We start from the raw sequence: 14,116 nt of genomic DNA, 5'->3' as shown, positions 1-14,116 counted from the left end.
GTCTGACCTGCTGTATCGGTTTCCTTATGTCCTTAGCTCCATAGTGTAAACAGTTCATTAGCTTCAGTTTTTCCCTTCTCACAGTACCCAAAATAGGAGTTTCCATATTGATATAAACTCTACAGACACACTAGCCTCAGTTTTCCATTCTCACAGTATCCAAAATCGGTGTTTTCTTGTCGACATAAACTCTACTAATCACGCTTTCCGCTCCTACCTCTTACATCGGTTTCCTCATGTTCTTTAATCTTAGTATAGCCAACCCATTAGTTTCAGTTTTTCCATTCTCACAGTATCCAAAATCGGAGTTCTCTTGTCGATATAAACTCTACCAACCATGCTTTCTGCCCCTTCCTCTTGCATCAGTTTCCTCATGTTCTTTAATCTTAGTATAGCCAATCCATTAGTTTCAGTTTTTCCATTCTCACAGTATCCAAAATCGGTGTTTTCTTGTCGATATAAACTCTACCAACACACCTTTCGCTCTGGCCTCCTGCAGCAGTCTCCTTGTTCTTTTTAGTTTCTTCCCCCTCTTAAAAATATCCAGAATAGCACTTATAAACACTACAAACTCGCCTGTCTCTCCAGTCTCTTGCATTCGTCTTCTATCTCTTTCTATGTTATTCTTTTTCCTTACGTTCCTATTTCCTTCCTTATGTCACTCTTCTTTATTTCCTTATGTTCTTATGTCCTCTTTCCCTCTCCCCCTGTGGTTCCGTGACATCTCCCGGTCTGTAAGTAAATGTTATCCTTCACGACAGTCCTTTTGTACATAAAGAATATTATAATTTACTTAATAGCCTATATATAATTTTTAATCCTCCTATGGTGCTTACCGTGAACCAAGTATATAAGTGTGCGGAGACTTGTCCAGTGTGTGTTGCGTCATTATTATTATTATTATCATTATTATCCTCCTTTGTACATTTTCCGGGAGCCGAGGGCGCTGTGGATATAGGCATTATTATTAAAGTTACTTGGTGTGTGGATATCAGGAACTTAACCAGACTTTTTATAATGCCTCATACTTTTTCTAAGCCTAAGCACTGCATTCACGATAGTCTGCATACGATCACTACAACAACTGCTACTGTTATGACCCCTGCTGCTCCTGCTACTACTACTATTATTATGACCCCTACTGCTACTACTGCTATGGTTACTACTGCATTTATTGTGGTAGGTTAACACTGAATCTCGGTAAACACACACTCGCCAGCAATGGGTTAGTGTCCCCTGATCATCTGCTGACGACTTGCTTTCCTTCGCTGAGATATAAAAATTAGTGTTTCTCCGTCATGGGAAAACACTTTGCCGTATAATTAAAGGTAACTATACATACATACAGACAGACAGACGTGCAGAAGGGCATGTGTACATACGTATATTGGTACAGTACTATGTGTGAGAGATGTTACGATGACTGCCACTACTAGCCCAAGACGACAACCACCTCACTTCTCCGTTTCTCTCCTTTCCCGTCTTTCTGTGGCTGGTTAGTCATTTCTTCCCTCTGAGAAGTGACTGTTTCATTTCCTTTCCCTACATTCTGTGGCGGGTTACTCGCTTCTTGCCTCTAAGATGTGATGAGTGGTAACCTTCCCACTTCAAGGCCCCGTCCACATAATCGGGCACTGCCCTTCACCGGGCAAAGTCTGCAGACACACTTGTATTCTCGTCCACACAGCAGTGTCTGGCACATTCAAAGCCAGGCAGCCAGGCAGGGCGGGTTCACTTATTGAAGCTGTGTTTAATATGATATTTGTGTAGTGGGAAGGACTGGAAAAAGCCAGCACTGTGTAGCATGATCATTTATGCTCTATGTGTGAAAAAAAGGAACAAAAGGGAAAAAAAAGGTGTGTGTGTACTTCTGGGCAGTGCCTGGTGAAGTCCCTCAGCCACCAACGTGGGTATTTTACTAGTTTGCCCACAAGGCACAAGTGGTAAGTCCATCAAGAGACAAACTGCTCACTTGTGCCTGTGGGCATTGCCTGATCATGTGGACGGGTCCTTACACACAGCAGAGAGTTGAGCTGACGATGACGGATGACAATGATGTTAAGTTCCAAATGTATTCTATTCGTACGATTGTTTGTGAGCCATAATGCAAAGTGATGACGACGGAGAATGGGTGCGTAAAGGAGGACCGCTATTGCTATTTTTCGTCTACCTTGGGTGTGGCATTAGGGTGAGGTGTTGGTGGGCACAGGCTGGGTGGCTTGATGGGTGAGGTGTTAGGGTGGGTCAGGCTGGGTAGGTTTGAGGTATTGAGGGTTATGTATGTGTGTGTGTGCGCGTGCATGCGTGCGTGTGTGTGCACCTACCCTGCCCTCCCACCCACCCCCACCCTGCCCTGCCTCGGAGTGAGTTCGAATTACGTCTTTTTGGAAATTATTTGCGTACTAGATCAGGTTAAAATAATTGTTGTTGAAGCTTGAGACTCGGACATTAGTAGTGTGTTTACTTCATGACTTTGTAATGTGGCGAATAAATCATTTATATAGCATACCCGTGTTTGCTGTGTGTGAGAGAGAGAGAGAGAGAGAGAGAGAGAGAGAGAGAGAGAGAGAGAGAGAGAGAGAAGAGAAAGAAGAAATAGAGAAGAAAAAAGGAGAGAGATGATAGAAAAAAAAAGACAAAAGAATAGAAAAAGAGAATTGAGAGAGAGAGAGAGAGAGAGAGAGAGAGAGAGAGAGGAGAAACCGAGAAAGAAAAAGAGAAGAGGTGAAATAGAGAAGAAAAAAGGAGAGAGATGGAATAAAAAAAAAGACAAAAGAAAAGAAAAAGAGAAAAGAGAGAGAGAGAGAGAGAGAGAGAGAGAGAGAGAGAGAGAGAGAGAGAGAGAGAGAGAGAGAGAGAGAGAGAGAGAGAGAGAGAGAGAGAGAGAGAGAGAGAGAGAGAGAGAGAGAGAGAGAGAGAGAGGGAGGAGAAACCGAGAAAGAAAAAGAGAAGAGGTGAAATAAAGAAGAAAAAAGGAGAGAGATGGAATAAAAAAAAGACAAAAGAAAAGAAAAAGAGAAGAGAGAGAGAGAGAGAGAGAGAGAGAGAGAGAGAGAGAGAGAGTATAGCATGCCACATTCATATACAGTAGTAGACTAGAGATTAAAAAAACAAACAATAGATACAAATTTAAACTAAACTAAAGAGAAAATCACAATAGAGTGCAAAGTTTAGTACATATATATATGCTTATTTATTTATTTTATTTATTTATTTATTTATTTATTTATTTATTTATGCATCTTTCACCTTTACCCATCGTTGTTGTTATGACACTTAACTTCCCTCCATTTCCTTACATACCATTTCCCATTCCTGTGCTCTTGTTTCCCCATTTCCTTATATTATTGCCATTATCACCCATTTCCATCACCCATTCCTCTCCTGTGACCTTGCTAACCTTATCCACTTCCTTGCACCTTCACCCATTCCTTTTATTGTGACCTTGTTAACCTTACCCATTTCCTTACACCCTTCCCAGCAACACCCATACCTCTTGTGACCTTGTTAAGCTTGCCCATTTCCTTACAGCCTTCCCAGCAACACCCATACCTCTTGTGACCTTGTTAAGCTTGCCCATTTCCTTACAGCCTTCCCAGCAACACCCATACCTCTTGTGACCTTGTTAAGCTTGCCCATTTCCTTACAGCCTTCCCAGCAACACCCATACCTCTTGTGACCTTGTTAATCTTACCCATTTCCTTACAGCCTTCCCAGCAACACCCATACCTCTTGTGACCTTGTTAAGCTTGCCCATTTCCTTACACCCTTCCCAGCAACACCCATACCTCTTGTGACCTTGTTAAGCTTCCCCATTTCCTTACAGCCTGATGATCACCACCCATATCATTACCCATATTCCTCTTAGGGTGACCTTACTTATCTTACCCATTTCCTTACAGCATTGCCATCACTACCCATTTCCATCACCCATACCTCTTGTGACCTTGCTAGCCTTCCCCATTTCCTTACAGCCTGATGATCACCACCCATATCATACCCATTCCCCTTATTGTGACCTTACTTATCTTACCCATTTCCTTACAGCATTGCCATCACTACCCATTTCCATCACCCATACCTCTCCTGTGACCTTGCTAGCCTTACCAATATTTACCCCAATTTTAAAGGCGAGGGGAAGGAAAAGGTTAGAAAAAACTACGGTACAGTAAAGCAAAGAATCCATTTTGCCATATAGTACAAGGTCTTACAGTTTGGAGATCTTGAAATAAACCCACCATTAATATTTACTCCAGTTTTTAAAGCGAGGGGAAGGAAATATTATGGAAAATAATGATTAATTGAAATAGAAGGATTGATTGGATAGTTAATTGTTAGAGGTATACAGGAAGGAATTTTTTTCCACATTGCTAGTTTTTAACGTTCGGAAAAGACCCTAAAACAAGCCCACTTTTATTATTCACCTCAAATATATAAGTGAGGCGAAGGAAATCATAGAATATCAAAATAAATAAAAAAAAATTCTACGTTGAAAATTCCCACAGTTCAAAGACTCAAAAACAAACCCACATTTATCAATAGCCTGAAATTCATAACTGAGGAGAAGAAAAACTAGATAAATACAATAAATTACTAAAAACTAAACTGATTGATTGATTGATGGTTTATTGTTGCAAGTAAACTAAGGAAGCCATTTTTTTTTCCATAGTACAAGTTTTTAGCGTTCGAAAAAGACCCCAAAACAAACTCATCATTTCCATCTACCTCGAATTTACAACTGAGGCTACACAAAACAGATTAAAACTCCATAAACAAACTAAAGAGATGAAAAGTAAATATTGGCGCCCCGTTGTAAAGGCCGCCAGACGCCATCATCATCACCATCATCAGCCGGGCCGTGTTGTTGTCCTCCCGCCGTGCAGGAAGAGCCGCGCCACGCCTTTCCTCCCTCTCTGCGGGGCGTGTGGGAGACTCTCAGGCCGCCTTGAAGATACATCAAGGCCAAGGAAGATTTTGGGCTGAAGAAGGAGCAGGAGGAAGGCGGGAAGAAGACAGGAGGGCGAAGCATCTCCCCTCCCAACGAGTTGCGTCATAGCACAGGACAGCCACGCCAGGCAGGGAAGACAGGAGGGCGAGGAAGGGAAGACAGGAGGACAAGGAGGAGAAAACGGGTTAGACGGACGCCTTGCCACCACACGGCCGCCCCGGGAAGGCAGCAGCTGACTGACTGGCTGGCTGTCACGGGCAGACGCCTTGGTCTCGGCCCTGCTGGCGGGCGGCACCCCAGGCCGGGTGTACACAAGGAAGGTAGGTTGGCTATTTCCATCTGAGTTAAGGTTGGTTATATTAATGTGTCCATATCTCTTCCTACCTTTAGCAGTCCTTCTGTATTGTCGTGTGTCATTACCAAAGGTCAAACCTTCCAGAAAACCACAGCAAAGAACCTACAGGTCAAAATAATCATGAAATATGTGTGTTAACCCACACAGCTATGGGAGGCGGAGTGGCCCAGTGCAACAAAATGTGAAAACACATATGGATTAAGTGGGGGCAGAGCCCCCCTAATAGGAGGTTAACATGAGGTATATAGTGTAAAAGGGGCGACCAAACCAAATCGGATGGTATTGAGTTTTTGGCAGCTTCTTATGGTTGAATTCCTGCTGCATCATGTGGTGAGGCAAGCTAAGGGAAAGGCGACCTTAGAGGGGAGGATGATTCATAAGGCTAAAGTTGCATGATTTTTCTGTCAAACTTGCCCGGCGTGGGGGGTAGTGTGTGGCAAGTCTCTTTAAGAGAGGCAAGCGGCTTATCCAACGTGGTGATTGTTCCCTACTCACGTGGCTGTGACGTCACACAGTCAGCATCCTTCTGTACTTATGATTTCTACATAAAGCATGGAGGGAAACTGACCAATTATTTATATTTTTTATTAGACCTATAGAATGAGGTTCTATTTTTTACGCTTTGGTTTATGTTTCTTTAACATAATAGAATATCCCTTGATGAAAGTTATCTTTAGTGACAAAAAACATCAAAACCAATCCATAAATAATCAAATACAAAAGGAAAGTGTCCCAAAACCTTGAATTTCTGAACATGTAGCTCCAACAATCTACGTTTTCACCCTGAAAGTAAGTTGTCCATCTTAGCCCTTACCTGTATTCCTCTGGGGGCCCTGTTTTAAGGTGTGACTCGAGACATAGAACCAGAAGCCCTTCCTGACAGCACCTGCCAGCACTGGGGTTCAGACTGCCTCGCCCTGGTAAAAAATATAACGAATAAATGTTATGAGCATCAGTAGAAATTCGTATCATGGCAGGGTTCAGATTTAGACATGTCATGACGTCTTGATACTAACGCTCTCCTTTCTTACAGGTGCAGAGAAGAGGCCAAGGTGGTGATCTGAGCCCCTCACCTCACCTGCTTGGCCCACCTGCAGGACTCCCTTGGAAGGACAAATAAACACACAAAGGAGTAACTCAAGACAGGAGTAAAGCAACCCTGAGACTAACTCCATCTGGGTCAGCAGCATCTCTTCCTCCCTAGATACAGGTGTGCTGGTATCGTCACTGGCCGGACAAGATGATGCCTGAAACGATGGCGATCAAGGAGGAGACGGAGACCGAGACTGTGTTGGTGGTGGATGGGATTGAGGAGGAGGCGACGGACATAACAGTCACGACGGACATGGATGACGTGCCCACCGCCAGCGTCGAGTTGGAGGAGTGCTCCGTCACCTCAATCTTCGTCCACACGCGGCACGAACTGGGGGACTGTGATGAGTGCAGGCGACGACTGGCGGGCGTGGAGGGCGGGACGCAGGTGGCCATGAACATCACTCAGAAACAGCTGCCGAAGAACTTCATGTGTCACGACTGCGGGAAGATGTTCACCAACAAACGCACGCTGACCCGGCACACCCTCACCCACACCGGCATCAAGAAGTTCGACTGTCCGAAATGTTTGCGGAAGTTCGGCCGGAAGAGCCACCTGGACCTGCACCTCCTCACCCACTCTGGCATCAAGAACATCGAGTGCCCTGAATGCGAGAAGAAGTTTGCCCGACGGAGCGACTTCACAAAACACGCACTGACCCACACCGGCGCCAAGAACTTCGAGTGCGAGGACTGCGGCAAGACGTTCGGGCGGAAGAGCCACCTGGAAATGCACTCCGTCACCCACACGCAGATCAAGGAGTTCCAGTGTATGACGTGTGGGAAGATGTTCGCCCGCAAGCATGACCTCACCAAACACGCGCACATTCACACGGGGGTCAAAAGCTTCATCTGCATGGAGTGTGGGAAGTGTTTTGCTCGGAAGGCTCATCTCCAGGTGCATAAGCTGGTCCACACGGGCGTTAAGGACTACGAATGTATTCACTGTGGGAAGTTCTTTGCACGGAGCAGCGACCTCAACAAGCACATCCTCACCCACACCGGCGAGAGGCGGTTCGAGTGCGTGGAGTGCCTCAGAACCTTCCTCCGCAAGAGTCACCTCAAGAGCCACAGCCTCATCCACTCTCAGATGAAGACCTTACAGTGTCCATACTGCGGGAACATGTTTGCACGGAAGAGCGACCTCAAAAAACACATCCTTATTCACGATTCGCAATAACAACATGAACTTGGAGTGCTCGGTATGCATGAATAAGTTAACACAGAACAGGGCCCAAAAAAAACACTTATTTGCGTCTCTGGTGAGGAATGGGGGATGTGTCAAGCCAGGTGTTTGTGAAGGGGTGCTCTGAGATGATGGTTAAATGCCCTGGAGATAGACAACTAGTGATGGGGTGGTGGTGATGGACAAACTCTTAACTCTTAGCATCAGCATTGCCGTTGTTTTGGTTGCAGTGGTAGTTGTCCCGAGATTAGGTTAACCGCCATCTGATCTATACACTTATACGATATTCATGTGTCCCTAGCTACCCATTTATCTAAGTACATATTCATTAGTGTCCATTTAGTAGTATCTATCATATACTAAGCTGTGTCTATTCATCTTATACCTATCGCACTGTTTCTTCACTTGTCCTTATCTGTGTTTATTCACCTAGATATTTTTCTCTCAAACTGTTTATCATTTGCCAATTCAGAACTCAATCAAGTTTTTTTTTTCCTTGCATTCTTGTATACTGAAATCTCCCTCTCTCTCTCCTTCCCCATTCCACCCAACCTCCTCCTCTGTAATATCCCAAACTCCTCTGTAATATCCCAATCTCCTTCCCTGTAATATTCCAACCTCCTTCTCTGTAATATTCCTCTACTTATCACTAAGGCATGGAAACAAACCTCACATAGTCTTGCTGTCCTCATTAGAAAGTGGTATGAAGAGGAGAGAGAGAAGAGTGTCCTGTAATATTAATATCATACATACATAGTCATTCATAGCTGCAAGGTATTTCGAGGTCAGCGTGTCGCGAACGCTCCGTCTCGTCAAAACGCATCTTCATATTGGATTTCCAGTGCCTCTGTAGCCTAGTAGTTTGTGTGCCTTAATGCCCTGCTGATAACTTGTAGACATGCACTTGATTCCCTTCTTTGTGTTGAGAACTTGAGAGGCACACTACACTCCCACTTGTGTTAATCGTGTGTTCTCTTCTTTGTACGGCGAGACAAGCTGGTTTGGTACAGAGACCGTGGCATATGGTTACGTCACTTTCGGTCCTCTCAAGTGTACAGTGCGTTCAGAGCCACAAACAACACCACACTCGCACTCGTTTCATAATTACGATTGCAATTTGTAGGGCAAGAAGATGAGGTGGTATGGTACAGAATATGGTGCATGATTTCTTTATTTACCTGTCTGGTCACCTGCGTGTTGCGTTGATGAGAGCTGTGTCGCACTTCCACTTGTGTTTCGTAAGTGTGTTATCACCTTGACGGACAGGACGAGCTGGTTTGGTAGAGCGTGGCGCGTGACTACACTGTTTACCTGTCTCCTCACCTGTTGTGTTGAGCTGTGTCGCATTTCCACTTGTGTTTCGTAAGTGTGTTCTCACCTTGACGGACAGGACGAGCTGGTTTGGTAGAGCGTGGCGCACGATTACACTGTTTACCTGTCTCCTCACCTGTGTTGTGTTGATGAGAGCTGTGTTTCACTTTCACTTGTGTTTCGTAAGTGTGTTCTCACCTTGACGGACAAGACGAGCTGGTTTGATAGAGCGTGGCACATGATTACACTGTTTACCTGTCTCCTCACCTGTTCGTTGTGTTGCGAGCCACACCGCACTTTTATTCGTGTTTTGTAATCGTGCGTTGTCACTCTTAGGGGTAAGACGTGATTATATTACTCATCTGTTTTCTTCCTCTCACCTGATTTTCAACCCGAGTTTCTTAGCACCACACTTGTTTCCTTTCACTGTGCACTCCCTGTTTTGCTACGTTGAATTGTGTTTGGGTATTTGCAAGTTGAGACGTGGGTTAGGTTAGTAAGTACAGCATATATGAATTAATATTTGTATCGTTTTCACACTCGAGTGGGTGAAGAAGGGAGGGAACATAAGCGCTGATGATGAAGTTGTAAGCAAGATGAATAGAGCAGAAGTGGATGAAGAGGCTACAAAAGAGATGAAAAGGTGGAGTGAGTAAGAAAGAATTGATAAGTGAAGGGAAGGCATCAAACACTGAGAATATTATGAGGCAGGAGAAAGGAGGAAGAGGATTAAGAGATTTATAAGAGGATTAAGAGGATTACGAATTTTAGAGTAGAAATGGATGACTGTGACGAAGGAAATGTTAAAAAAAAATCCTAGACGAGACAGAAAAAAAGAAAATTCAAGTCGAAGATTTTAACACAAACCGAAAAACAACTAAAATTTTAAGGATAGAGAAAAGAAGAACGAGGAAAGGAACGCATTTTCCCGAGAGTGCAGTCAAGTATAGCGGCCAACCAAAGAGGACGTGAAGTGAACTAGCCCAGGGTTACCTCAGGGTTGGGTGCCTGACCATAGGGAGCGATAGGAGACCAGGATGTAAATAAGACAAACAAGGCTGAGAGGTGATACTTAAAAGCCTTATACAGTGATTTACCTTTTTTCTTACACTCGAGGAAACATATCAACGGCAAAAGAAAGATACAGAAAAACCAAAGCCCACTAGCATAGAAAGTGATAAAGACCAGAATGTAAATAAAGTAGAGAAGGCTGAGAGATGACACATTATAGCCTTGTACAGTGATTTACCTTTTTTACACTCGAGGAAACAAAGCAAGGGTAATAAAAAGATACAGAAAAAACAAAGCCCACTAGCATAGAAAGTGATAGAGACAGTGCAGCGAGGAGACCAGAATGTAAATATGACAAACAAGGCTGAGAGGTGGGGCGGATTTATGGTGTGTGGGGCCCAATGCCAGTGGGAATGCGTGGCCCTAAACAGGACCTCAAAGCTGCATGGGGTGTCATTTATAAGTTAATTATAATCAAGATAATCATCAAACTAATTGTAATTACATATTTGTAAATTCATGAAACTAAATAATGAAAATAATTTTGTTCATTAATTACAAAACTATATGTCTATTATTTATGGAAGAAAATATTAATTGCTAAATTGATCTAAATAAGTTCTAGTTTTATTTTATTTGTATTGTGATTTTTTGTGACAGGAAAAACAACAAACAAATAACAAATTAACGAGTAACTAATAAAAATACTTGTTTCCTAATAATACCGTACCCCAAAAAAGTTCTACCCTACGGACCAAGGTGCCCTTGTAGCCTTTCAGGTGCACGGAACCTTGTGGGCGTGGGGCCCTTGTGTGCGCGGGGCCTGAGGCCATGGCCTTCTCGGCCCCTCCCTAAATCCGCCACTGCTGAGAGGCGACACTTCATAGCCTTGTACAGTGATTTACCTTTTCTTATTACACTCAAGGAAACAAATCAAAGGCAAAAAAAAGATACAAAAAACAAAGCCCACTAGCATAGAAAGTGATACAGACAGTGCAGCGAGGAGACCAGAATGTAAATAAGACAAACAAGGCTGAGAGGTGATGGTACATAGCCTTACACTGTGATCTTTTTTCCCGACAAAGACAGCTCATCGGCAAAAAAAGATCCAGAAAAAATACAAGCCCACCATATGACAATGTGTATCAAACTGTATATGTATTTAGTGAACACATCAATGGTTACTGCCTTGATGGATTAATTAATTATATGTTTAGTATGCATGAAATGTGTATATAGGGGAAGGTATATATCTCATCTCTTATTTTGGATGTCTTTAAATCGTGGTGAGGCGTTACAGAGTTTTCTTGAGTGTCCGGTGAAAAAGATAAAGAAAATGGGTTACGTATCTTTATCTAAATTCTGCTGATGTGCTACAGATTTTTCTCGTGTCTGCCCAGCGAAATAATATAGAAAATGAGATATAACTTTAATATAATTCTGGCAAGTTGTTACGGGCTTTTCTCATGTCAGCTCAGCAAAATAATAAGAAGATGGACCCATGTTGTTACGTCGCTAAATCTTGGTGAGGTTATAGATTTTTATTGAGTCTCCCTGGTGAGGCAACATAGAAAATGGGTCACTCTTGCTGCTGCTGCTTGGTCTTGGTCTTGGTTATCAGAGGCATTCATTCCTGATGCCTCAATAAAGGACTGTGTCAACTCTAACTGCTTTCTAGTAAATAATGGTACACAATAATTATGTATGTGCTTTTTTTTCTGTTAAGGGCATCACTTATTCAGATGTAGCAGGTATATATACTTTATCTCTATGGCAGTATCAGTAGGTATTGATGAATTATTTAGTCTACGTTTATTAGATTCAAGAGAAAGAATTGGTTTACACATTGAAATTCAGTTCTCTTGTCTGGTGCTCGGAAGTTAAGTTTAAATCAGTTTGTCGAGTTATACACATGTTATAAAGGTGTCATTTTTTTCCTTAAAGACTTTGATAGTGGAATGATTATGCAGGTCAATGTATAGAGTATATCCACACATCTTGCTGAATGAAAGACACTCACAATCGCTGGTATTTCTTGCTCTGAAAATTTGTTAATGTCTGTAATGCAAAATTTGAGAATAAAGGAGAAAATGTGTAGTTTTTTTTCCTTTGAATTTGACTGCGGAATAACTCTGCAGGCAATATATATCCACACGTATTGCAGCATGAAAGACACTCACAATCGCTGATATCTCTTGCCCTGAAAATTTGTTAATGTCTGTAATGCAAAATTTGAGAATAAAGGAGAAAATGTGTATTTTTTTTTCCTTTGGCCGTGGAATAATTCTGCAGGCAATATATATCCACACGTATTGCAGCATGAAAGACACTCACAGTCGCTGATATCTCTTGCCCTGAAAATTTGTTGATGTCAGTAATGCAAAATTTGAGAATAAAGGAGAAAATGTGTAGTTTTTTTCCTTTGAATTTGACCGTGGAATAACTCTGCAGGCAATATATATCCACACGTATTGCTGCATGAAAGACACTCACAGTCGCTGATATCTCTTGCCCTGAAAATTTGTTGATGTCAGTAATGCAAAATTTGAGAATAAAGGAGAAAATGTGTAGTTTTTTTCCTTTGAATTTGACCGTGGAATAACTCTGCAGGCAATATATATCCACACGTATTGCAGCATGAAAGACACTCACAATCGCTGATATTTCTTGCTCTGAAAATTTGTTAATGTCTGTAATGCAAAATTTGAAAATAAAGGAGAAAATCGTTTGTTTTTTACTTTGAATTTGACTGTGGAATAATTCTTCAGGCAATATATGTCCACACGTTGCAGCATGAAAGACACTCAGTCGCTGATATCTCTTGCCCTGAAAATTTGTTGATGTCAGTAATGCAAAATTTGAGAATAAAGGAGAAAATGTGTAGTTTTTTTCCTTTGAATTTGACCGTGGAATAACTCTGCAGGCAATATATATCCACACGTATTGCAGCATGAAAGACACTCACAGTCGCTGATATCTCTTGCCCTGAAAATTTGTTGATGTCAGTAATGCAAAATTTGAGAATAAAGGAGAAAATGTGTAGTTTTTTTCCTTTGAATTTGACCGTGGAATAACTCTGCAGGCAATATATATCCACACGTATTGCAGCATGAAAGACACTCACAGTCGCTGATATCTCTTGCCCTGAAAATTTGTTGATGTCAGTAATGCAAAATTTGAGAATAAAGGAGAAAATGTGTAGTTTTTTCCTTTGAATTTGACTGGAATAACTCTGCAGGCAATATATATCCACACGTATTGCAGCATGAAAGACACTCACAGTCGCTGATATCTCTTGCCCTGAAAATTTGTTGATGTCAGTAATGCAAAATTTGAGAATAAAGGAGAAAATGTGTAGTTTTTTTCCTTTGAATTTGACCGTGGAATAACTCTGCAGGCAATATATATCCACACGTATTGCAGCATGAAAGACACTCACAATCGCTGATATTTCTTGCTCTGAAAATTTGTTAATGTCTGTAATGCAAAATTTGAAAATAAAGGAGAAAATGTGTAGTTTTTTCCTTTGAATTTGACTGTGGAATAATTCTTCAGGCAATATATGTCCACACGTATTGCAGCATGAAAGACACTCACAGTCGCTGATATCTCTTGCCCTGAAAATTTGTTGATGTCTGTAATGCAAAATTTGAGAATAAAGGAGAAAATGTGTAGTTTTTTTTTCCTTTGACTGTGGAATAATTCTGCAGGCAATATATATCCACACGTATTGCAGCATGAAAGACACTCACAGTCGCTGATATCTCTTGCCCTGAAAATTTGTTGATGTCTGTAATGCAAAAATTGAGAATAAAGGAGAAAATATCTTTTTTTTACCTTCGAATTTAATCATTGAATAATCCTGCAAGTATTGTATATTCACATGTATTGCTGCATGAAGGACACTCACAGTTGCTGATATCTCTTGCTGTGAAAGTCTATGAATGTGTGTAATGCAAACTTTGAGAATAAAGGAGAATTATGATCATGTGGCATCTTTCAACCCTTCAAGAATGCCTTTGTTATATTCACTTCTTGGCTGTGATGGGAAGCGTTCCATATGTGTGCTTCCAAACATTTATTCAATTATACATTTTTTGCTGAATGGCCGTCATGACTTCATCGATACTGCAGGAAAGGAGGTAATATGATGATGATGATGAGAATGATCGTAATAATTTGCTGTACCTTATGCATATCAAAACAACATTGA

The 14,116-nt window shown here is 41.8% G+C and overlaps 1 protein-coding gene and 1 long non-coding RNA gene across 5 annotated transcripts; both read left to right on the top strand.

Moving 5' to 3' along the window:
- Positions 1 to 2,506, top strand: LOC126981849 (uncharacterized). The gene is made up of 2 exons (XR_007734226.1): positions 1 to 139; positions 277 to 2,506. It is a non-coding gene; the product is annotated as an uncharacterized LOC126981849 (long non-coding RNA).
- A 2,323-nt stretch (positions 2,507 to 4,829) lies between these two features.
- Positions 4,830 to 13,888, top strand: LOC126981847 (gastrula zinc finger protein XlCGF17.1-like). 4 transcript variants are annotated; one of them, XM_050833436.1, is made up of 3 exons: positions 4,830 to 5,268; positions 6,337 to 12,000; positions 13,579 to 13,888. In XM_050833436.1, the coding sequence occupies exon 2, from the start codon at positions 6,544 to 6,546 to the stop codon at positions 7,573 to 7,575; it is 1,032 nt and encodes a 343-aa protein (XP_050689393.1). In that variant the 5' UTR covers positions 4,830 to 5,268; positions 6,337 to 6,543; the 3' UTR covers positions 7,576 to 12,000; positions 13,579 to 13,888. The 4 variants fall into 4 exon arrangements, with proteins under 4 accessions (XP_050689393.1, XP_050689391.1, XP_050689389.1 ...); XM_050833434.1 differs by having other exon boundaries at positions 6,337 to 12,314; XM_050833432.1 differs by having other exon boundaries at positions 6,337 to 12,473.
- Positions 13,889 to 14,116: the final 228 nt, after the last annotated feature.

Source organism: Eriocheir sinensis, chromosome 49, assembly GCF_024679095.1.
Source record: "Eriocheir sinensis breed Jianghai 21 chromosome 49, ASM2467909v1, whole genome shotgun sequence".
NCBI classification, from domain to species: domain Eukaryota; kingdom Metazoa; phylum Arthropoda; class Malacostraca; order Decapoda; family Varunidae; genus Eriocheir; species Eriocheir sinensis.
The sequence above is the reverse complement of the archived record's forward strand: the minus strand, read 5'-3'. Positions and strand labels throughout refer to the sequence as shown.

Bases quoted from the DNA above. Each gene is read 5' to 3' on its own strand.
- LOC126981847 (XM_050833436.1), top strand. From the start codon at position 6,544: ATGATGCCTGAAACGATGGCGATCAAGGAGGAGACGGAGACCGAGACT.